The sequence below is a fragment of the Hyperoodon ampullatus genome, assembly GCF_949752795.1.
Source record: "Hyperoodon ampullatus genome assembly, chromosome: 1".
In the NCBI taxonomy this organism is placed as follows: Eukaryota; Metazoa; Chordata; class Mammalia; order Artiodactyla; family Ziphiidae; genus Hyperoodon; species Hyperoodon ampullatus.
Window position 1 is genome coordinate 183,497,188 of NC_136914.1, and position 21,355 is coordinate 183,518,542.

Here is a 21,355-nt window from a genome sequence, read left to right on the forward strand (position 1 = left end):
TGAGATGAGCACCCAGAAGAGTTAGCACCTGGGACTGGGTGGAGCCACAGTTGGCTTGTGTTCACTCCTTTAAGAAGTGGGGACTGGGGTGTACATTCATGTTTTTGGTACTGATTTCCAAGTCCCTCCTCTCAGGAAGAAGCTCTTTCTGTCCATTCAGTCATATGATGTTTTCTTTTTCCTTAAAACTAAATCTGCCTGCTTGTCTGTATCAGTCATTTGGCCCTTGACCACAGACTGTTTTGTGACATCTTAGTCAGCATTAAACTTTGTATGTATTAACTCTTCATGCTTTGCCTCTAATTAGGTCCATATAGTGGAGATTAGTATCTCTCCCCAGCACAAAGAACAGCATAACATGGTAAATTTATTTCTATATACCTGTGACAAGTGTTTGCTAGATGGGAAGTGGGGGTAGATGGGAAAAGAAAGGAACCACAGGCATTACATGCAACACAGCTCTCTTCAGGTCCCATGTCCTTGCTTCCTCTGAAAGGAGCCTCATCCGGTGCTCCCCTCCTGTGTAAACACTGGCCGTTCAATGCGTCTGTGTGCCCAGAGTATGGAGAGGTTTTGTTTGGAAGAATAAAAGGTTTGTTCTTATCTCAAAACTCATAAATTGCAAGGGGAATTACATAATCAGGTAACAGCACCAACATGCCAATTCAATGCTAACTTCTATGGTGATCGCTCGTATCAGATATTCAGAGAAGGAAGTATTCATTGTGGGTCGGAGCTCTGGGGAAGCAGAGTGGTGGTAGCATCATAGAATGTTTGGTGTTGAAGCAGTTCTTGAAAGATCAATAGGATTTAGAGGGGAAGCGAAAGGACTCTAGAGAGATCAGATTGTCTTTGGAGAAAAGCATCCACCGCAAAGGTAGGGTGAGCATTTCAGGGGAGTGTGAAAGGCTTGAACTGAATGTGTCTTAGAAAATCAGGGGGTCATTTTAGGAGGGAAGCCAGATGAAGATACTGTGTCACGCCATAGCAGAAAGAAATCTGGATGTTAGGGAATGCAGGTGCAAACTACTTAAAAATGTTTTTTCCCATAAAAGCCTTATTGTTTTTTGGATACCTACTCTACGCTGATCCCTCAAGTGAGTCTTATGGCACTTTGACCAATATAGATAGTCCATGAAGGCTCTACTTTCAGTTTATCTTGCATAGAACCACCTGGAAAGGTTGTGAGTAGGGCTGGCAGAGGATATGCAGTGTTTACACTTGTTCTTTTTCTCTACCTCTATGTGTTTTCTTCTGATTCGGAAACCACTAAATGAAAAAGAAAATCTGGCTATTTGGAGTAAATTAATGAGCTCGTAGAGGAGATGGGACTGGCACAGACTGCTTGTACCAGGAACTCTTAGCATCGATTTCACAGTGTTGCTGCCAATGTAGCAGAGGACCAAAGAGTGAGCGCCCTCCACCATCACCTTCACGACATAGTGTGACCCATCTGCTAGTGTGTTGTGTCATCAACCCCCTTCTTCCCCTCACTCATGCCAGTCAGCAAGTCACGGAAACTTAAAGTGTGCCACCTGGGTCTTGGGCCAATGTGCTGTTTTCATCAGGACCAAAACCATAAAGTCTTGTATCAAAGCCACTGAATGCCTGCTTTGCCAGAATAAGCAGCCAGGGGATTGCTGGTGGTGGTTCATAGGTCATCTTGATCCCAGCTTCTCTTCATTGCCTAGAAAGTTGGATGTGGACAGATTACCAGTGCTTGGTACCTGGTTGATGCCACATGGTTTAAAGGGAGCGACTCTGAGTGTTTGGGGAAATTCATCTAGCTCGGGAAAGGGGGAGGGAGGAGGGAAGCCAGTCTTAACCATCAACAAAGCTCTCACCCCATTGTAGCGCTTTATGCCCATGAGCCTGAGCCTCACGCTCTGCGCGTTGTCTTTCCAGTGGGAGAAGCTGCAGATGACAGCCAGCGAGCGCAGGAAGATCATGTGCTCCGTGACGTTCCACATCATTGCCATTACCTGTGTGGTCTGGTCCTTGTACGTGCTCATCGACCGCACTGCTGAGGAGATCAAGCAGGGGCAGGCAACAGGTATGTGCTCAGAACGAAAGGTGCACCCAGGAGATCCTGGACGGCACAGTGGGTCTTAGGATTGGGGTGTTATTCCAGGTTGATTTTCAAGTCAGACCTCAAATGTCTGGGCTTCTGGAAGGAGGCATCAATCATGAGGCACCACGCATCCTTTTTGGATGTTTCTTTTGCTGTGGTGGTAGTTTTTAAAACCCAGCCAGGAGAGATCAAATCATGGAGAGAGAGAATCTCCATGAATGCCCCCTGGAAGAGCAGGATAAAAGGGAGTGGACATGCTCTTCCACTCCTCCAGCGAAGCAAGATTCGATGAGTTAAGAGTCCATGGTTATGGGAAGTTCAGAAATTGTGTTTTATTTACTTCACATCTTAAATAAGGTCGGCTGATAGGCTAACCAGGTTTTTTCCCTTCCAGGAATCCTAGAGTGGCCCTTTTGGACTAAATTGGTGGTTGTGGCCATTGGCTTTACTGGTGGACTTCTTTTTATGTACGTTCAGTGCAAAGTGTATGTACAATTATGGAAGAGACTCAAGGCTTATAACAGAGTAATCTATGTCCAAAACTGTCCAGAAACAAGCAAAAAGAATATTTTTGAAAAATCTGCACTAACAGAGCCCAACTTTGAAAATAAAGATGGACATGGAATCTGTCATTCCGACACAAACTCTTCTTGTTGCACAGAACCTGAAGACACTGGAGCAGAGATCGTTCACATCTGATGATGTGGAGGGTGTGTAGTTCTCCTGGACATCTGCGAACAGCTGAAGGAAATTGTTTACTGCCAATTGTGTACATTTTCTTATGTCCTTTAATAGCATAGACCGGGCAGGTGACTATTTTTAATGGCTTCTCTTTTTCTAAACCCTCCTTAGTGACTCTCCTGGAAAACCCTCACGTCAGCTGTGCACGGCTGGGTTCTGCTTCCGCCAGCGTGTCTACAGGAAGGGAAGTTGGAAGAGCCCGTAACACCGTGATGGGGCGCTGGCTGGGTTCTGGCCTGTAGTCTTGAGCAGAATGAGAGAATAAGATGCCAAACCTGAGGTTAGAGCAGGAGCTGGTAGCGCCTGGGCCCTGATGCGCCTCTTCCAGTTGGCAGGTCCCCCCACCGACCCTCTGGAGTGGAGTGTTGGGAACATCTAGCCATGAGGAGATGCTTCCCCCTCACCAAGCAGAGCGCGGGGAGGCCACCACTGACAGTTCCCGAGCAGACGGGCCGTGGTGCTCTGTGCGTGGTGGTGAGTGATTCACTAAGCAAAGCAAAGCACTTTACAAAAAGAGAATCTGTATTTTGTAATATGTGTGTCCCGCGGGATTGACATTTAAAAGGACGTCTCATTTAGAAACCTTCCCTTCATGACCCTGATTATCTCTTTCACATTATAATAGATCTAAAACCCTTTTTGCCTTATATATGCTAAGAAACGTGACATCTACTCTGTGTCCATAAACAGGACTTGTGACTCTAAAGCAGGACAAACAGGTCTGAGGCTTTTTCATAACAACTTATGGGAATTAATGGATGCTAAATGGCAATTCGAGCGTAGTTCCTGTGGTTTTGAGCCTGTTTTATGACAAGTCTTCATGTCATAGGGCTGCCCTGAATGTTTCTTTTTTTTGGTCAGCCCGGAAGAAGGGTTCATGAGATCTAAATGAAAAGAAGTGAGTAATTAGAACAAAACTGAATATTTAAAAACTATTCCTTTAAAGACAAACCTCTCCAGTTTGTGCTGGCTTCACACTGATGGAGTAGGCATTGCATCGCCCTGGTCTGGGGCGTGCACGCTGCAGGTGCTCCTGGGTGCCTGCCACTCAGCCAGCCCCTGCTCCTGGCGTATTCTGTGGATCACTGCCCAGGGCAGAGGCAGACAGGCTGGCTCTGGGGTGAGGGCCAGGAGTGAGCAGCAAACTGCCCTGGTCCACTGTGTCCCTGCTCCCAGCCACTCCCCTGCCCATTTGTCGCCTTAACTGGACTGAACAGAGAGGATCCTTTAGGGGCCCCTGGCCCTGCTATCAGTCCATTCTGTCATCAGGGATTATCTCCTGTACCATTTTTCATAAAACAAAACCAAAATTACTACCATCAAATGGCCTTTGTCCTTTTAAAAAGGTCTGCTTAAAATTCTGTTTCTGAAGACCAGTTTCATCATGCCAGGCAAATAAGAGTCAACTCCAGGAAAATAGGCCAGGGGAGTCTGCAGTGCAAGTTAGGTATGCCCAGATACTTACTCTCTAGGAAGCTCTGCAGATGAGCATCTGGGGTGAGATGCCTGGGGGTCCTGCCCTCCATCCTCCGAGCCTTAGTTGCTTCATCCAGCTGTTAAGAGGAGGAAGCAAACAGAAGACGATTCCTTTCCATTTCAGAGTAGAAGCCCCATGGTTTGTTTTGAAAGCCAGGAGGAGGCTGAAGGATCTTTAAGCTCTGGAGGAGGGCTTTGCCCTGCCATGGCTTCTCTGGTCTGGCAGCTGCTGTCCAGTTGTAGCCCATCCCTGGAAATAGGTCAGTCGGCCCTCTCTGTCTCCCAGGGCACGTCCAGCCCGTGCCTGTGCTCACTGTGCCCCAAAGTGCAATTACCTACACCCCTTCTCAGCCTGGGGACACCAAGCAGCTACAGACTGTCCACTCAGGAGAATCCCAGGTCAGCCCTGCCTGTGCCCCTTAGGAACTGCCTGGGCAAGGCCCCTTGTCCCTCTAACGGCGGATGAGTGGTCAAAGGAAGACTGGGATAGATTTTTAAGTGGGAATATTTCCCTTTCCCCCGGGTGGAACCCCTTATGCTGGACTTGAAAAGCACTGAGACTTTCGGTAGAGAGGAGAGTGTGCTTAGGTGGGGATAGCCCAGGGCAGCCCACCCAGTGTGCCTGGCACCCTCTGTGGCAGAGGTGCCTATATAACCATGACTGTTGTGTTGCTCCCATGCCCAACTAGACTGTCACGGGAAGCCCTGTCACTTCTTTTTAGCAAGGGCCTAAACACCATCTCGTCACCTCCAGCCAAGCTCCTAAAAGCCTCTGCCTGTGCAGTCAGCCCCACGTCCTTTTCTCTCCTGGGGTGGTACACAGCTACCCCGTTGCCTTTCTCTTTCCTCACAGGTTCTGTTGAGCACCTCTGCCCCCCTACTGAGTCCCAGGGCTAATCTCTTCCCTGAAGGGACTAACGGTGAGTGCGAAGCCTTGCCAAGGTTGGGCTGTGCTGCCACCTAGTGAGAGCTGTGGATCTGCCAGGCATTCCTTTAGTCTGTGTCAGCTTGCTCTTTAGGTTCTTTTGGGGGCTTAATTATTCCCCACTTCCTCATCATTTTGCACCTGGCTTTAGTGAGAGGATGACACTTGGCTGAACTATATAGAAATGTGGAATGAGCTTGCAAGTCTCAGGGCCAGGGGGGCTGATATTTGTAGGCCAGGCGAGGGGGAGAGGGAAGCAGCCTCAGGGGTGTCGCCAGCCAGCCATCTTTGATTTGGCCTCTATTTCCCCTCAAATTATAGTTCAACTGAAGGGCTTTTGTGCTTGGGTTTATTTTAAGAATTTCCTGAAAATTGTGAAAGACCTCTTCCTACCACAGGCCCCTAATGTCACTTCCTTTTTTGCTTCCATCCACTCTTTTCAATCTTATGGGTCCAGTTTCAAAACCTGCGGGTGTGCCCTTCCTGGCTACAGACATACGGACCCCAGGCAGTTGGGCCTGTTCAAGAGCCTCAGCTAAGGCCTGCACGGTTCGAGCTGCCCCTGCTGCCTGGTGGTCGGCTGCAGAGCTGGAGGAGGACTGGGCACGGCAGGGTGTAAAGATCCACGACAGTGTGCATTTGGCCTAACGCAAATACACATTTGAGATACTTTCCCTCTTGGATCTGATTTGAAATATGCAGCTTCCATCTCTAGTCCAAGGAAAGACTGAAACATAGGGAAGTAAAAGCATTTGTCTTTGTTTTGGAAGTAATTGTGCAACTCATCACCTATTTAGATGCAGTGTTTGTAGGAGGTTGATTGTTAATAAAGACCAAATTTACACTGGCATGTGTGGTGTAGTTTCTAAAAGGCACTTCACATTTGAACTTTTTCTTAACTTAGAGAATTTCGAGTTATCTAAATGTCTAGTTTTGTATCCCTTTGTGTATGTTCACTGTTCTTCAGCATTACTGCTTGAATAATTCTCTGTATTGCGGGGGGTGGTTGTACTATACACGGGAGTATCTAATTGCAGCAATAAAGCTTTTCTTTAAAAAGGAGTTTTGCCATGAAAGTGTTTTCCTGCAAGGAGGCTGGGAACATTGGCAAGCACTCCAGTGGTCTGGTCTCCTTTCCAGGTTCCTCTGGCTTGCACGTCAGGAAAGTAAATCATGCAGACTCGTGTGCAGATTTGGTCTGTCCCTGTAAGGGAGGAAGGATCCCTCAGTCACTGGCAGTGGGTTCTGGAGGATGTGTGGGCGTGGGAGTGAAAGCTGAAGTCGTTCTCATAGGTGTGCTTGTCTCAGACATCCAGGCTGAAACAACTTGGACTCACCACACTCAAGTTCTCTCAACTTGAGAGAAGCCAGACTCAAGTTCAGGGTGTGTATGGCAGCACGACCATTGGAACGGTACATTGCTTAACTAGCCTTATCTGCTGAAACATATACTGAAGCACAGCCCAGCTGAGTGAGGGAACGGGGCAGGGCCGACAGGGCTGCTGGCGATAGCTTAGCCTGACTGCATCTCCTGGCTCCTGGCGGGGCTTCCCTGAGTAACGACAGTGCCGTTGATCCTCCAGTCTCGGGACTGCAAACCACTCCCGGGTCTGGGAGTGCCGAGGGCGGGCACCTGGCTTCACCTTTGTACACCAGGTGAAAGGAGGGAGGCCAAGGTCACCCCAGCATACTGCCCTTGGTGAGCCGGGAGAGTCCGTCCACGAGTGCAGGGAGACTGGGGAGCTAATAAGCAGGAGGGTGCTTTGCCACGTGTCCTCCTTGCCTGACTTGGGAGAAGAGGTCCCCAGAACTGAGTGGAGCTGTTGAGCCTCCTAGAGGAAGAGGTGCATCTGCTCAGGTGTGGGCTTGCAGGAGGGACGGAGGCCAGCGTGTGCCCCAGCCCTCCCGCCAGAGCTCCCTTGAGCTCAAGCGTCACTTGGAGGGAGAGGCGAGGAGCATGGAGCTGAAAGAGGAACCTTCTGTAAGAATGCGAAGTGGGGACTGCCCACGAGGAGCCTCTATGCTTTGGGGACCCGATGAATTTGCGTTTGGCTGAAGAGATGCCCAATAAGGCCTTGTTGCCGGCGGGCTTGACACAGTGCCACCCCCAAGGTCTCTCTGCCCTTTGACACCATTTTGTGACACCAGCCACAAAATGACGGGTTGGGGCCGCTGATGGCACACCGCTAGGGGAAGTTTGAATCCTCTAGGTCGGGGGGTGGCCCACCACTGCTCGCAGACCAGCCTCCTGTTTCTTGAGTGTACTTGTAGACGTACAGCCTTGCCCCTTCATTGACACTGTATTCAGCTTATTTCCTGCTACAATGGCAGATCGTATGGCCTGCAAAGCCTACAATATTCACATGCCCCTTTACAGGAAAAGTTTGCCAACCCTTGGCCCGTGTGATCAGCGCTCCCTAGAGTTGTTGCTGCACAGCCCACGTGGTGTGAGGCGTAGACAACTCTCTCTAGGGCCTGTCTTTTCTCCCAGCCTCAGAAGTGCAACAGTGACCAGGAGTCCCGCTGCACGTCTGTGTTGCTGGGTCAGGAAAGAGCTGAGAAGGGTAATTCAGGGGGGAGAGAGGGAGAGGGATGAGCCTGCTGTCCTGAGCTGAGAGTTCCTCTGGGCTGGCAGGCCCAGCCCCTCGGCCGTCAGAGAAGCCGCGTCGGCCCTGCCTCGCCAGGCTGCCTCCCTCGGAGCTGAAGTGAGAGGAGCGGAGTCCAGGCTCTGCGGGCACGATCTCAGCGTCCCCTCCACATTTAGGTAGGCGTCTGGAGGTCCAGGGAGCCAAGCTGGGCTCCACTTTGGTCCCCTTGTCCAGCTTCCACCCTTTCACTGGAGACACACAGTGCCAGGCACTCGGCAGAGGGGAGCTGGCCCGGCTGTGCTTCCCGGCACCGCTGTGGCACAGTCTGCAGGGGGACCAGGGGGAGATGGGAAAAGGCAACACAGGTTGTTGCGAGAAAGAGTAGTCTTGTTATCCTTATTCGCCTGCTTTTCTTTCATTAAAATGCCCTATTATGAAGCAGTGATGAGAGTAGCTGGTAGCACTTGGCGGGGGTGCTTTTTATGGATTGGTTGGTTCATACCAACAAAAACTTGGTAACACAAATGTCCCTCCAGATTTTTCTTGCAGAACTTTTCTGTCCCATAAAATCCAGTCACCTGGGAACCCTGGTCCCGGGGCTCTTTCCTCAGCCATAGGAGGTGTGTGGTTCCCTGAGGATTGTATAAGTGCCTGTGTCACACTCCTGGGGGGATGCCCATAGCTTTTATCCGATTTTCAAAGTGGTCTGTGCTTCCCCTCCACAGGAACGTCCCTCACCCAACACTAAGAACAGGTACTCCAGTCTGACCCCCATGTATAGGGGGAAACTGAGGCCCAGGGAGGGCATTGCTCTGAGTCACGGAGACCCCTCTGACTCAGGGCTCTCCTCTCACCCCACCCTCCAGATCTCAGCCAGTTTCTGGGGTGTCTGGGAAGAAATGCAGCCAATTTCCAATTCCCCAACCCCATCTGATTTCACCCTGTGGAGGCCCAGGCCCAAGAGACAGTTGGGCTCTCTGGGCTCATCCCACCATTTATGATGGAGGAAGCGAGGGAGGACATGGAGCTCCTGGGAGCAGGGCGGCCCGCTGGGTTGAATTAGCAGCTGCCTGACCGACTTCTGCCTGTTGGAGTCCTGCCCCCCAGAGGCCTGCTGGCAAAGGCTTCACTGCTTCAGAAGCACTTGTAAATTCTTAAAATGTTGGAGATGAAAGGTACTCTGGTGCGAGATCACCCAGAGGCATCACAGCAGATGATGTGGAAGGCCCTGGAAGGCCCAGCTCCCCTCCAGCTGGCGGCCTCTCAAGGGTTCCTTCTCTTTGCTGAGCTTCAGTTTCCTCATCTGTGGACTGGGGCTGACACTCCCCACCAAGTCCCTTCAAGGGGAGCTTTAGAGGTCAAGGCAGTGCTGATGAGTCCCCACATTTCCCTTTTTGAAGGGTCCACCCAGGAATGTAAATTGGTGCAGCCATTATGGAAAACAGTATGGAATTTCCTCAAAAAACTAAAAACAGAGTTGCCATATGATCCAGCAATCCCACTCCTGAGCATATACCCAGACAAAACTCTAATGTGTGGCTTCCCTGGTGGTGCAGTGGATAAGAATCTGCCTGCCAATGCAGGGGACACAGGTTTAAGCCCTGATCCAGGAAGATCCCACGTGCCGTGGAGCAACTAAGCCTGTGCACCACAACTACTGAGCCTGCGCTCTAGAGCCCGCGAGCCACAACTGCTGAAGCCCGCGTGCCTAGAGCCTGTGCTCCACAACAAGAGAAGCCACCACAATGATACGCCCGTGCACCGCAACAAAGAAAGAATAGCCCCCGCTCGCTGCAACTAGAGAAATCCCGTGCACAGCAACGAAGACCCAATGCAGCCAAAAATAAATAAATTAAAAACAAAAAAATGCCCTCTAATGTGAAAAGGTACATGCATCCCTATGTTCACAGCATAAATGTGGTGTGTGTGTGTGTGTGTGTGTGTATAATGCAATATTACTCAGCCATAAAAAAGAATGAAATCTTGCCATTTGCAGCAACATGGGTGGACTTGGAGATTATCACACTAAGTGAAGTAAGTCGGAAAGAGAAAGACAAATACCATATGATATCACTTTTATGTGGAATCTAAAAAATGACACAAACTTATCTATGAAACAGAAACAGACTCAGAGACGTAGAGAATGGACTTGTGGTTGCCAAGGGTGGGGGGCAGGGGAGGGATGGATTGCGAGTTTGGGATTAGCAGATGCAAACCATTATATATGGAATGGATAAACAGCAAGGTCCTACTGTACAGCACAGGGAGCTATACTCAATATCCTATAATAAACCATAATGGAAAAGAATGTGTGTGTGTGTGTGTGTGTGTGTGTGTGTATATATATATATATATAACTGAATCATTTTGCTATACAACAAATTCACAGAACATTGTAAATAAACTCTACTTCAATAAACTTAAAAAAAAAAAAAGTCCACCCAATGTTCCTTCCCCCAGGCTGTGCCAGTGCACATGGAGATAAGAGGGTACTTCGGGCCCAGGGACCCTAAGGACACACTCACTGCTCCTCACTACTTGGGGTGTCAGGCTGGTGGGGGGAGGATGACCCCTGGGCTAAAATAGAGCTGACCAGATGGCCAAGGGTGGCTAGCCTAGCACATCAGGTGTACACTTTCCTGAAACCCTGTGGATCCCACTGATCCAATTCTGAAGCCAAGGGCTGGGGGCTGGGGCTGGGTATGTGGGTAGGAGGAGACAGTGGATTGTCATCCCCAGGCTCAGGGCTGGCTCTGCTTCTTGGGCCTGAGGAAGGAAAATGCATTTTTTAAAAAGTCATGATGCTTCCTCTGCCATAGGAGAAAACAGCCCCCAGCTCCCAAGACGATGCCTGGAATCTGTAGGGTAGGTGCCCAGCCGGGAGGAAAATACGGGAGCAGCAGGGTGGTGACTTATGCCAGCCCTAGGCCACCATTAGGGCACAGAAATAAATACGGCGGGTCCCCTATCCTCCAGGGGCTCTAGTTCCAAGGGTGAGACCACGTGGGAGGACGGAAGAGGTTTGAACAAAGCCCTGGGGGAGAGACGAGCTCTGTCTGGGCAACTAGGGTGTCTCCCCAGAGGCGATGAGATCTGGGACGTGTTCTGAAGGAAGAGTAGGAGTTTCTGGGCAAAGAAGAGAGAAAAGCACCTTTTCTCCAGACAGGGTTGGGGGGAGGCTTTTGCCTAGACGGGATCACAATGATTATGGCTTTTTGGGGTTGGGGAGGGGGTTGAGCTGTTTGGGGTGATTGGAGCGTAGCATGTAGAAGGAGACCTGTTTTAAATGAACTTTATTTTTATGAAAACCAATTCTTAATGCATTCAACAAGAATTTATTTGGGCACCTACTGTATGCAAGAAATTGAACTAAGCATAAATAGAGCAGAAAATAATCATCCCATGTCCCCAACAAGAGCAAACATCCATCAGTTATGCTACTCTGTGGGGCTTTGCTGCTGCAGAAGCGCTGAGCTGGGTGGTGGGCAGGAAGCTACACAGTCCTGCCCTGTGTAGGAAAGGTCCCTGCAAAGTTTACACACTTTGATCAAAGTATGGGATTCACTAGAGACTGAGGAACAAACAGGAAGATGCACCAAAGCTTAGCTATATCATGGTCTAACCTGGGGAGCCCTTGGTTTGAAGCCAGGAGCCTGGGGCCTGCAGCCCCAGGAATCCGAAGGCCCGCCCTGCAGCCGCCCTGGGAGCCTGCCCTCCTGGGCAGGCTGGAGTCTGGGTGCCGAGCCCAGCCTGGAGCAGCTGGCCGTCCCGGAGTGAGACGGGCTCAGGCGGCCACTCAGAGGGCCACGCTGTTGGGAATCCTGTCTGGGGACAAGTAGTAATACTGCAGCTTCTTGTTCTTATTGCGCTCGGCGATCACGCTGACAATGGTGTCAAGGTTCTTACGGAATCGGGCCATGGCCTCCTTTACAGGTGTCTCGATAAAATGCTCCTCCGGGTACATGCCCAGGAACAGCTGAGGACCCAGACATGACAGAGACTCGTTAATCTGTGATGAGGCAATGTAAACTGACAGGCCTTGTCCCACCCCCAGAGACCATCCTTTGGGAGGCAAGGCGTGTGCTCATCCCCCCATCTCCACCTCCTGCCACCTGCTGAGAGTGCCCCGAGAATGCTCCTGGGCTGGGACCTTACAGATCAGTGCCCTGCCGCAGGGTGGCTATAAGGACGTGTAAAGGTGCAGGCGGACGTGGAGGTGGGGGGTAGTCCTGGCTGTGGTGGGCATGTGGCCTGGCCCCAAGCAGCACTCCTGCCTTCCCGCCTGAACTCGGGGCAGCAGGGCCACAGGGGCCAGCGCAGGCCTTCTCTCCAGCCCAGGACGGCCACAGCCAGGCTCTGTTGGGGGTGGTATGCCCATTTGCACACCCACACAGATGCCTGCAAATTAAAACTAAGCGTATCTTTTAGAAACAAACTATGGAATTGTTAAAATTGGAAAGTTTCATACCCAGGGCTGGTAAATGTGGGAGAAATATCCCGTGCTATTGATGGGGTTTTAGATTTAGTTTGTGGAGGGCAATGCAGTCTCAACATTCTTTGACCAAGAAACTCCTCTACAAGGACGTACTGGTTCTACGGACACACGTGCCAAGACTCATACATGCAGATGTTAGTGAGGGACCACGACATTAGCAAAGGTCCCAAAGCAACTCAGATGCCAACGAATGCCTGCGGGTCTGGGGCTGGTTCAACTGGCCCATCATTCTGAGCAGCCATGCACCGACACCGTGGGGCTGTGTCTACCGAGAGCCGGCTTTGGGATTAGCTTCAGTAAGTTGTATGTGTGTGGGAATGTCTCAGAAGATACCCAGGAAACTCTCAGCCCCACCGCTGGGGTGCCGGGGAGAAACCCACATGACAGAACTTTGTCAATGGCGGGGGTGGGGGGTGCCCTTGTGGGGGGTGTCCCAGTGTCCCCCGGCTCTCCTGCCCCGCCCACCCTGAGCTCCAGCCAGGCTTGGGCCTGAGGGCTTCCTGGGCCCCTCCAGCCTTGCAAGTCAGGATTCCTGGCCAGCAGGGGTCCAGCCTGAGCCCTAAATCACAAAACCCTGGGGTTGAGGAGTGGGTTAAACCTTCTGACTCCCGGAAGGGGTGAGAAGGCTTCCGGTCTCACCTCATTGTCCTGGAACTGGCTCAGCGCCCACACTGCACCCAGATGCCAGCAGGAGCGGCCACGGTCGGGCAGCATGTCCACGATCTGCTCGATGGTGACCACACCCTTGACCGTCGGCGGCGGGGCTCGCATGGTTGGGGGGGCATTGGGGATCCAAGAGAACCAGTCGTACTGCGGGGACGGCCACCGACTCATGTGGGCACCTCTGCGGCGCAGCCTCCGCCCACCTTCATCTCCTGCACCTCCTCCCGAGTCCCCTCCTCCCGCTCCAGCAAGGCCAGGGCAGGCCCCTCCCTCGGGCTGGCTCCCAGTGCTTAGCACGGAACCAAACCGCACCAGAACACTGGATTCCTGGCCCCGGGGCTGCCTGGGCTTCGTCCACCCCCGTCTGTCTGGAAGACGAGGAAGTGGGGTGGCCTGCCCAGGGGCCCTCAGAAGCAGTCAAGGTGGCCTTGGCCACCTCCCACCCAGACGGCTCGCCCTGACCTTGCCCACCTGGCCGAAGTTCACTGCCGCGTGCTGGGCTGAGGCCGTGAAGATCACCACAGTCAGGTACTCGGACAGCTTCTCCTTGGTCTTGATGGACTCGGGGAAGCCTAAGGCAGAGCCACGGGCTGGCTGAGGCCCCAACCCTGGGGAGGGACCCCTGACTGGCAGACACACGCCTCCACCCATACTGCTTCCTGGGTTCCCACACACCAGTGCTGGAGGGCCCGGGTGTGGGAGGGGACAGCTGTTTGGCCCAGTGTTCCTGTTGTTCCTGATCTGGGCTCTCAGGAGACACAGAAAGGCCCTGAGATGTCCCCCTGAGGCACACTGGTGGATAGGGGTCCCCTAGGGGCTCTGGCCCCAGTGCTAGGTGTTAAGGTGGAGGCCACAGGCCAGCACTGCCCAAAGAAAGTCAGGGAAGAGCAGAAGAGAGGGCTGGGGGCGGGCAGGGGGATGTCCCTACCTGAGGCCTTCTTGCCCCGCATGCCGTACACGTAAATGTCGTTCACAAAGTTCTGCAGCTCCAGGTCCCCCTCCACCACCTGGTCACTCTCGTAGTAGATGTCCACCACCTCGGCTGTGAACCTGGCCCAGGACGAGAGGCCCAGCTAGGAGTGGGTGATCCAGCCAGGGTCTGCAGAGCTGTATCCCTGGGCCCCAGGGCAGAGCCCCCATCGGTGACGCTGTCACTCTTTAATGTCCAGACTCACGTCACATGCTCTTCCACCCCCACCCCGCCCCGGCATACCCTCGTTCCCCCATCCCTGCCCGGACGATGGAGCCAGGCCCTGGCCCACTTTGCCAGCTGCCCAGCCCCCTGGCCGGGTCCATCAGCGCCCACGCGCACTCCTCCTGCTGCCCAGAGCAGGTCCCACAGCCACAGCACTCACGCCCTGATGGCCTCCCACACCAGGAGCCCGTCGTCCCGGTAGAAGTAGTAGGGGATGTCTTCTGTGTTGTCCATGCCCCGGGCCTTGATGGCCTCAGGGAAGCACAGGGAGCTGTAGGTCAGGTCCTGCATGGACTTCTGCACCATCTGCACGTGGCCACCGCCCCCTGTGGCGTTGGCCTTGAGCAGGAGGGGAGAGAGCGCTGTGAGCCGAGGCTGGTTCCCCCTCTCCAGCCTTCCAGCCCCAAAGCTCAGCATGAGGAACCGTGAAAGGGCAGGGGGATGACCAGGCCTGCCGAGGGCTAACCTAGGTCCCATGAGGTCGCTGGGAGGGACGTCTGACTTGGAGATTGCCAAGGGCAGCCCAGTGAGAGGTTACGGGGAGGAGCCTCTGCCCGATCAAGATGTGAGGGGCTGAAGTGCAGAGACTGGGGGCAGCTAGAGGAGGGAGGGGCGAGCTCCCATCCCGAGCAGGGCAGCAGGGATAGCTGACAGGGTGGAGCCCGGGCTGGAGCAGCCTTCGGGCCAGGCCTGCCCTCGTTCTGAGCACGGGCTGCCCAGAGCCCGAGCACTGCTGTCAGGGGCCTGATCTTTGGGCACAAGATGGCGGCAGATACCAGCCCCCAGGACCCTCACAACTCTGTTGAGAGCATCTTGTGTGCCAAGGTGAGGGCTGGATAGACGCACCGGCTGCTGAGATGCAGGCACACACACACGGTGGCTGAGTGCTCAGGGCACAGAATCTTCAAAGGAGGGCTTGGGTGCTGGGGGCCAGACACTGGTCCACTGTAGGCGTTTGACCCAAGCAGGACCAATAGAGTTGCTCCCTGGTACTTTCTATTTGGATGGAAGATGATGTCACTGTGTGGGAACATGAGCTTGGAGTTCACTGTGATGAGGTCCTGTTCCCTCTCCCACAGGGGGAAGGCTGTCTGAGAACCCCTTCTGAGAGAGTGAGGCCCACACAGTTTAAAGAGTGGAAGAGTTCCAGCCAGTGGCTTGTACCCTGGGGACATTATTCGAGTCCCTGGTCCCTGCATATGAGGCATCCTGGTGGGCAGGGGTTGCTTGGGGGCTCTGGGCCCAGCACCTGGTGCTGAGGTGGAGGCCACAGGCCAGTGTTGCCCAGCGAAACATGGAGCTAGGAGCTGTGGCTCCCGAACCCGAATATGTCCAGGTGTGTGAGATGATACAGTTCCTTTACAGCTGCAGGTGGTCTGAGATGGGTTTAGTCATTTTCCACCCAAATGGTGATTCAACCCTAGTGATCGTCTGGCCCGCTCAGTAATGGGAGATGAGAAAGGAGGAAAGTTGGAAGTAGGGCTGCCTGGAGGGTCCAGGCTCGGTAAGCCTCCTGGGGGGTCAAAACAGGGGTGGGGTGCTGCCTGAGAGGGTGTGATGGGCGGTGGGGGAGACCTGAGCCCCCGCTGATGGGGTGAGTAGGCTGGGAGCACCGACGGCCTGCAAGGGCAGAGTGTGGGAGGCTGTGCTCAGAATGACGGGAGGCAGAGTGGGAGGGGAGATGCAGGTCCCCAGTGTGTAAGAGGCGGGGAGCAGGTGCCAGGGAGGCAGGAGGATGGAGAGGGGAGGGAGGAGGTGACGGGGAGACCGCGGTGAGGAGGAAGAGCGGGTGGTGCTTGGAAGTGGCTGGGTGGGAGGGGTGGACGTGGGCCAGGGAACCTGGGAGGTTTCACTCGGAGCGCCTGCAGCCTCCCACCCTCCCCAGGCCTCCACCTCGGTGCCTAGGGGGCTGGTCTCCCAAGAGGAAATCTGGACCTCAGGTCGGAGTGGAGGCCACTGAGGTTCTGAGAAGTAGGTGCCTGCCGGGCCGGGCTCTTTGGGGCACCAAGGCGGGCGGGAGGCACCCACCTTGTCAAAGAGGCCGTGCTCGCAGATGAGCTGCTCCCGGGCCTTGGTGTTGATGGCGATGGTGAACCGCACGTGTGCCACCAGGAGCTGGGTGGAGGGGCAGAAGGAGACCTCAGAGAAGGCCGGTCAGGGGCTCCTGACCAGGTCTGTGCCTCCTCGGGGGTCCTCCGTGGAGGGGCGATGCTACACGCCTCAGGGAGGAAGTGAAGCTGACATGCTGACCTTCACTGGGGAGCAGCTGCCAGCGGCCTGGAGGATGGGTGCCGCCCTAATGCTCTAACGCATAATGGTCGTGATACAAATGATAACAGTCAACACTTACACAGAGCATAACTGTGTGCTAGGCACTGTTTGAAGCTCTCCGAATCTGTCAACTATTTTAACCCTGACAGTAATCCTAGGAGGCAGGCATATCTGAACTGTTCTACAGATGGGGAAACGGAGGCACATAGAGGTAACCTGAGCCTGCAGTCACCCCAGCAGTCAGTGCCGGTAGGATTTGGAAACAGAGAAGGGTAGTGACAGTGGGGGCTGCCACCTGGGATCAGACAGGGTCACACTGAACTCATTTGCCTCTTCAAAATCTGCCCGCCCCACCCAAGGCGAGCCCAAGCTGGAGTCAGGCCCCGGCCCTGTGTCCTCAGGAACCAGCAGGCTCAGAGCTGCTTCCTTCCTTGGGGGTACTTACCCACCTCCCCAGCATCTCTCCAGGGGTCTCTTATGGCCACTCCCAGCCACAGTCCTGTGGGGATGTCAGTACCCCTCCTCCCTTCTGTCCCCCACCCCCCATATCTGGATACCCTCTCCCATCAGGTAAGGCAGCAGCTTGCTGTACCTTGAAAATGGGGTGCACAGCAGGCAGCTGGCGGTACAAGGCGATGCCAAAAACCTCAGACACTAGATGTGTGCGCAGAAGGTGGGTGACGGTCTGGTGGACGTGGAAGTCACTGGAACGCACCCAGATTTTGGCCAGAAGCCAGTCATACTTTGCATCCGAAGGGAGAAAAATGGGATTCTCATCTCCTGGGACCTGTTTGAGCTGAAACATTGGAGAAAGAGAATGCACTGCAGTATTTCGCTCCAGACTGTAGCCGCAGAAGAGCCTGGCCTCTCAGGAAATTCCAGGGGAATCCAAATTTCTTAAACAGTGACTTTTGAATCATGAGAGGATGGTGGAGGAGGGCAGAGGCCTAGAGATCATATTTCCCATCCCAGCTGCATCACTTACTACCTGTGGGACCCTGGGCAATGTAGCCTTTCTGAGCTCTGGCTTCACCATCTGTAACAAGGGCACAGTGTTTACTCACCTCACAGTTATTAGGAGAAGTGAATGAAAGAGCATGAAGGCATCAGCAAGGAGCGAGCACCGTCATGTGTGAAGGCTGTGGTCTTCCACCCGTTCGCCATCTCCGCTCCTCCCTCCTGGTTCCACCTGCTTCTCTGCTGCTGCTTTTTGGTCTCCCCACTTTCCTCTCCTCTGCTCTCCCCTTAAATGCTGCTGTTCCCTGGGCTCTGTCTTGGTGCTCCTGAATTCCCTTCTTGCCCTAGATTAGCAACTCCAGTGTCTGGGGCTCTAGGGCCAGCATGATGCAGTGTCCCAAGTCACTGTCCCTTGAGCCCAGCCCTGCAGCCAGATGCCTCCTTAGTAGAGGCTGGCTTGTCTTTCCCTTCCCCGTTTCAACTCCACACTGGGGCAGGGGTGATTTTTTTTCTAAAATGTACATCACGTCAGGTCAATCCTGTCTTTAAAAACACCCAGTCACCTCTTCGTGCCAGAAAATAAGGTCGCCAAACTCCGTGATCTGGCCCTGACATATCTGCATTACCCAGCCTTTCCTGCCCAAGCCCCTGGTCCCTAGCTTTGTCCATGACAACAGCCCTTGGCATTCCTGGGGCTCTCCCCTGGCGCCCGGTGAGGCCTCGGGACCTGACAGCCTGATGTCATGTGAGCCTGCAAGGTAGTTGCTGTCATGACCCATCTTTCTGAGGAGGACACAGAGCCTGGGAGGGGTGGACACATGGGATGAGAATGAATTGTCCAGAACAGAGGAGGAGAGTGGAGGAGCCGTCATAGGAACTGGGGGCTGGGCCGGGTGTTAGACTCTTGCTGGGAGCAGTGTGGCGGGAACAGGGTGATCCAGGAGGAGAGTTGCTTGAGATGTGGGGGAGCCAGACCAATTTGGGTCCTCAAGGTCTTGCTAAGTATTTTGGAAGGTAATTTCCCTGTCTCTCCCTCAAAAATAGAGATGAGGTCCAATAGAAATATAATGCAAGCCACAGGTGGAATTTAAAATTTTCAGGTAGCCCTGTAACCAAGCAGGACCCTATGGGGGTCTTCCTAGGACAGATCCCCTCCATGTCCTCTGCCTGCCTCTTGTCTATAGAAAAACTTTAGCCTCCTAGGCCTTCCCTGAGTTCCAAAGAATAAATTTAATCAGAGAAGTGAGAAAATGCAGAAATAAAGGAAAACAGTCAAGCAAGATAAAATAATATACTTTAGCCATTAAAACAAAGTCAAGGACCTTTAGTTCCTCCTCAAGGGCTATAGATAATATTCTGAGCCATATACTTTGAGCTGTTTTGCAGATGCTGAAACCCCCGGCAGGTGGAAGAAATTAACTGTATGCTGCCCACAAGCACATAGACCCCAGACCAGTTGGAACCAGAAGGCTGATGCTGACTCCCGATTACCTCACCACCAACCGATCAGAAGAATATCCACGAGCTGATCACACATCCCACAAACCCGCTCTCTCACCCTGTCTTTAAAAACCTTTCCCTGAAAGCCATTGGGGAGTTTGGGGCCTTTTGACCACTAGCTGCCTGGACTCCCTGCTTGGGGCCCTGCAATAAATGCTGCACTTTCCTTCACCACAATCTCTGGAAAGGAGCCAGCTGTGCAGCTGCACCAGCCACAGACCTTAACCTGAATGGGAACCTTGTTCCCATCACCAGCGGTGGGAGCTTTTGTTGGGAGACAGGAGCAGAGGCAGTCAGATGAGGACCACGTGCACATGGACAGATGAGCAGAACATCCCTGCTGGTGGAGGGCTACTCCTCTGAGGCCTGGACGGAAGTAGACGCGGATGGAAATGGTGCTAAGATACTTGTATATGCCCTTGACAAAAACCGAGCAAGAGGGTCAGGAAGGCTCCTTCCTGAGCTGCTGTGGGAGCGATGGGGAGGTGGGTCTGGGGCATCGCTCCCCGTTTCAGGTGATGCAGCTCAATGCTGTCACTGTGGACAGTCGCCTGGACAACCTGCAGCTGGTACCGTGGGGTTGGCGGCCCAAAGTCAGAGACCTCGAGCAAGTGAAGGGAGCAAAGCTTATATTGGCTTGCAATTCAGCGGCTTCTCACGGACCCCATAGAGGAGCAGTTCCCCGTCCTGAATGTAACCCGGTACTATAACACCAACGGGGACGTGGTGCAAGAGGAGGAGACTCCCGGCACCTGCTACGAGCGCCGTTCCCCTCCCTGCGCCATGACCGAGAAGCAGCTCCGGGAGTTCAACATCAGGGACCGCTGTCAGCTGGCTCACTACTGTGGCTTCCAGTGCCCGCGGAAGGACTGGTGCGCCCACAAGAAGCACTGTCAGGAGAAGCTGCGCCCCTTCCAGCACGAGCTCGAGCCGGAGCCTCGAGCCGCAGAGCAGCAGCGCAGCGCCCGCGCTCTCGGTTTCCGATCTCCTCGGGACGCAGTGGACGCAGGCTGAGAGCCAGACCCGGAGCTGCTGAACGAGCTGCTCCCGCAGCCGCGCAGCTGCCGGGGACCCTCACCGCGCACTGCTGCAGCGCCCCCTAGTGCTCACCTAGAGCAGAGACAGCCGGGAGGCGCCCGCCAGGACCCTTCTCATTATCTCTCTGTTAATTGTTCGTAAACTCGTACAGTTTTTTGAGGCGGCGGACATGGTGGGCAGGGGGGCTGTCGTGGGAAGGCTCCTTAGGGTCCTGCTCAGTTACAGCCACAGTAATAAAAATAAAAACAAACGGGTGAACTTTATGTTAATAATACAATTTTATTCTACCTAATCTCTCTAAAATGTCATTTCAACATATAAATAATAAAAATTCTATTTTTTTTCTCGTTCTAAGTCTTCGAAATCAGGTGTGTATTTTGCACTTCCAGAGCGCCTTGGTAGGGGCTAACCATATCTCAAGGGCTCTAGAGCTGTGGGTGGCCAGGGGCTCCCACGCTGGACAGAGCAGCTCTAGACAGCCCACCCCGGGCCTGCTCACCCAGGACAGAGCAGTGCAAGGAGAGCAGAGTTTGACCTTCACGATATTTTTGGTTGTTTGTTTGTGAATGCAATCAGTTTGTCAACCTTTAAATATCAGTACTTTCACACAAAAATCTGGATTAATAGGTTTTCTTGGAAAATTAGGAGGTCTGCGAACTCTGAAACCATGTTCTCAGAGAACACCACTCCAGCCCTTTTTAACAGTCCCAGCTCTCAGGCTCCCCACTGCCCCACCTCTCCCCTGGCCCCTCCCCTGCTGCCCCTCGTACTGTTGTCCTGTCCCACGCCCTGCCCCTCCCCTCTTATTGCCCTGCCCCTCCCCTTCCCCACCCACTGCCCCGCCCCTCCCAGTGCTTCGCTATTTTGCACTGACTGCGCAGCCCCACCCACACTTGACTCTGCTGGCAGAGCAGGTAGGATGCCTGCTAGGCTCTGGTGTGTGCTCTGTGGCCAAGGAGACCTTCTGCTGCATGCTAGGGGCTATACTTGTGCTATCTCATCTATCCCTCACCGTGGCCCTGCAAAGCAGGTATTCCTTGACATTCCCATTTTACATAGGGGGAAACTGAGGCTCAGAGTGGTTTAGCAGCGCTCCCAAGTCACAAACTGGTAAACAGCTGAGCTGGGAAGGGACCCAGTGCTCTGCCTACTCCTCGGCAGTGTCTCTGGCCTTTCTCTCCACTCTCACTGCTCAGTCCAGACCCTCACTTGCTATCTTCCGGAACTCTTACACCAGCCTTGCAGGTCGCTCCGATTTGGGCCTTCCCTCCCACCTATTCTTCCCACCCTCCCCACTCCCCTCCAGGCTGTTAGTGATGCTGTGGAACTCCAGAACGCTTGGTGTTTTGTGTTTAAATTTTGGGAGCGGTGGTGATAAGGATGTAGCCTTTTGTTTCTGATTAGGAAAGATTATATACTTACCGTAAAAAATTCC

General features: G+C 53.4%; 2 protein-coding genes and 1 pseudogene across 3 annotated transcripts in view; 2 read left to right on the forward strand and 1 right to left on the reverse strand.

The window, feature by feature from the left end:
- MARCHF8 (membrane associated ring-CH-type finger 8) overlaps positions 1-2,770 on the forward strand; it is a gene marked incomplete at its 3' end in the record, with an annotated part of 105,649 nt that extends 102,879 nt beyond the window's left edge. The window contains exons 7-8 of the mRNA XM_079711769.1: positions 1,906-2,053; positions 2,466-2,770. Of these exons, the coding sequence (XP_079567895.1) occupies positions 1,906-2,053; positions 2,466-2,770 (453 nt within the window). The remainder of the gene's footprint in view (positions 1-1,905; positions 2,054-2,465) is intronic.
- An 8,827-nt stretch (positions 2,771-11,597) lies between these two features.
- Positions 11,598-21,355, reverse strand: part of ALOX5 (arachidonate 5-lipoxygenase) — a gene marked incomplete at both ends in the record, with an annotated part of 63,772 nt that continues 54,014 nt past the window's right edge. Inside the window, 7 exons of the mRNA XM_079711782.1 lie at positions 11,598-11,777; positions 12,936-13,106; positions 13,431-13,531; positions 13,888-14,009; positions 14,315-14,493; positions 16,183-16,269; positions 17,018-17,221. Of these exons, the coding sequence (XP_079567908.1) occupies positions 11,598-11,777; positions 12,936-13,106; positions 13,431-13,531; positions 13,888-14,009; positions 14,315-14,493; positions 16,183-16,269; positions 17,018-17,221 (1,044 nt within the window). The remainder of the gene's footprint in view (positions 11,778-12,935; positions 13,107-13,430; positions 13,532-13,887; positions 14,010-14,314; positions 14,494-16,182; positions 16,270-17,017; positions 17,222-21,355) is intronic.
- On the forward strand, positions 19,180-19,896 carry LOC307069635 (zinc finger MYND domain-containing protein 19-like; annotated as a pseudogene). The gene has a single exon. The product of its transcript is annotated as a zinc finger MYND domain-containing protein 19-like (transcript).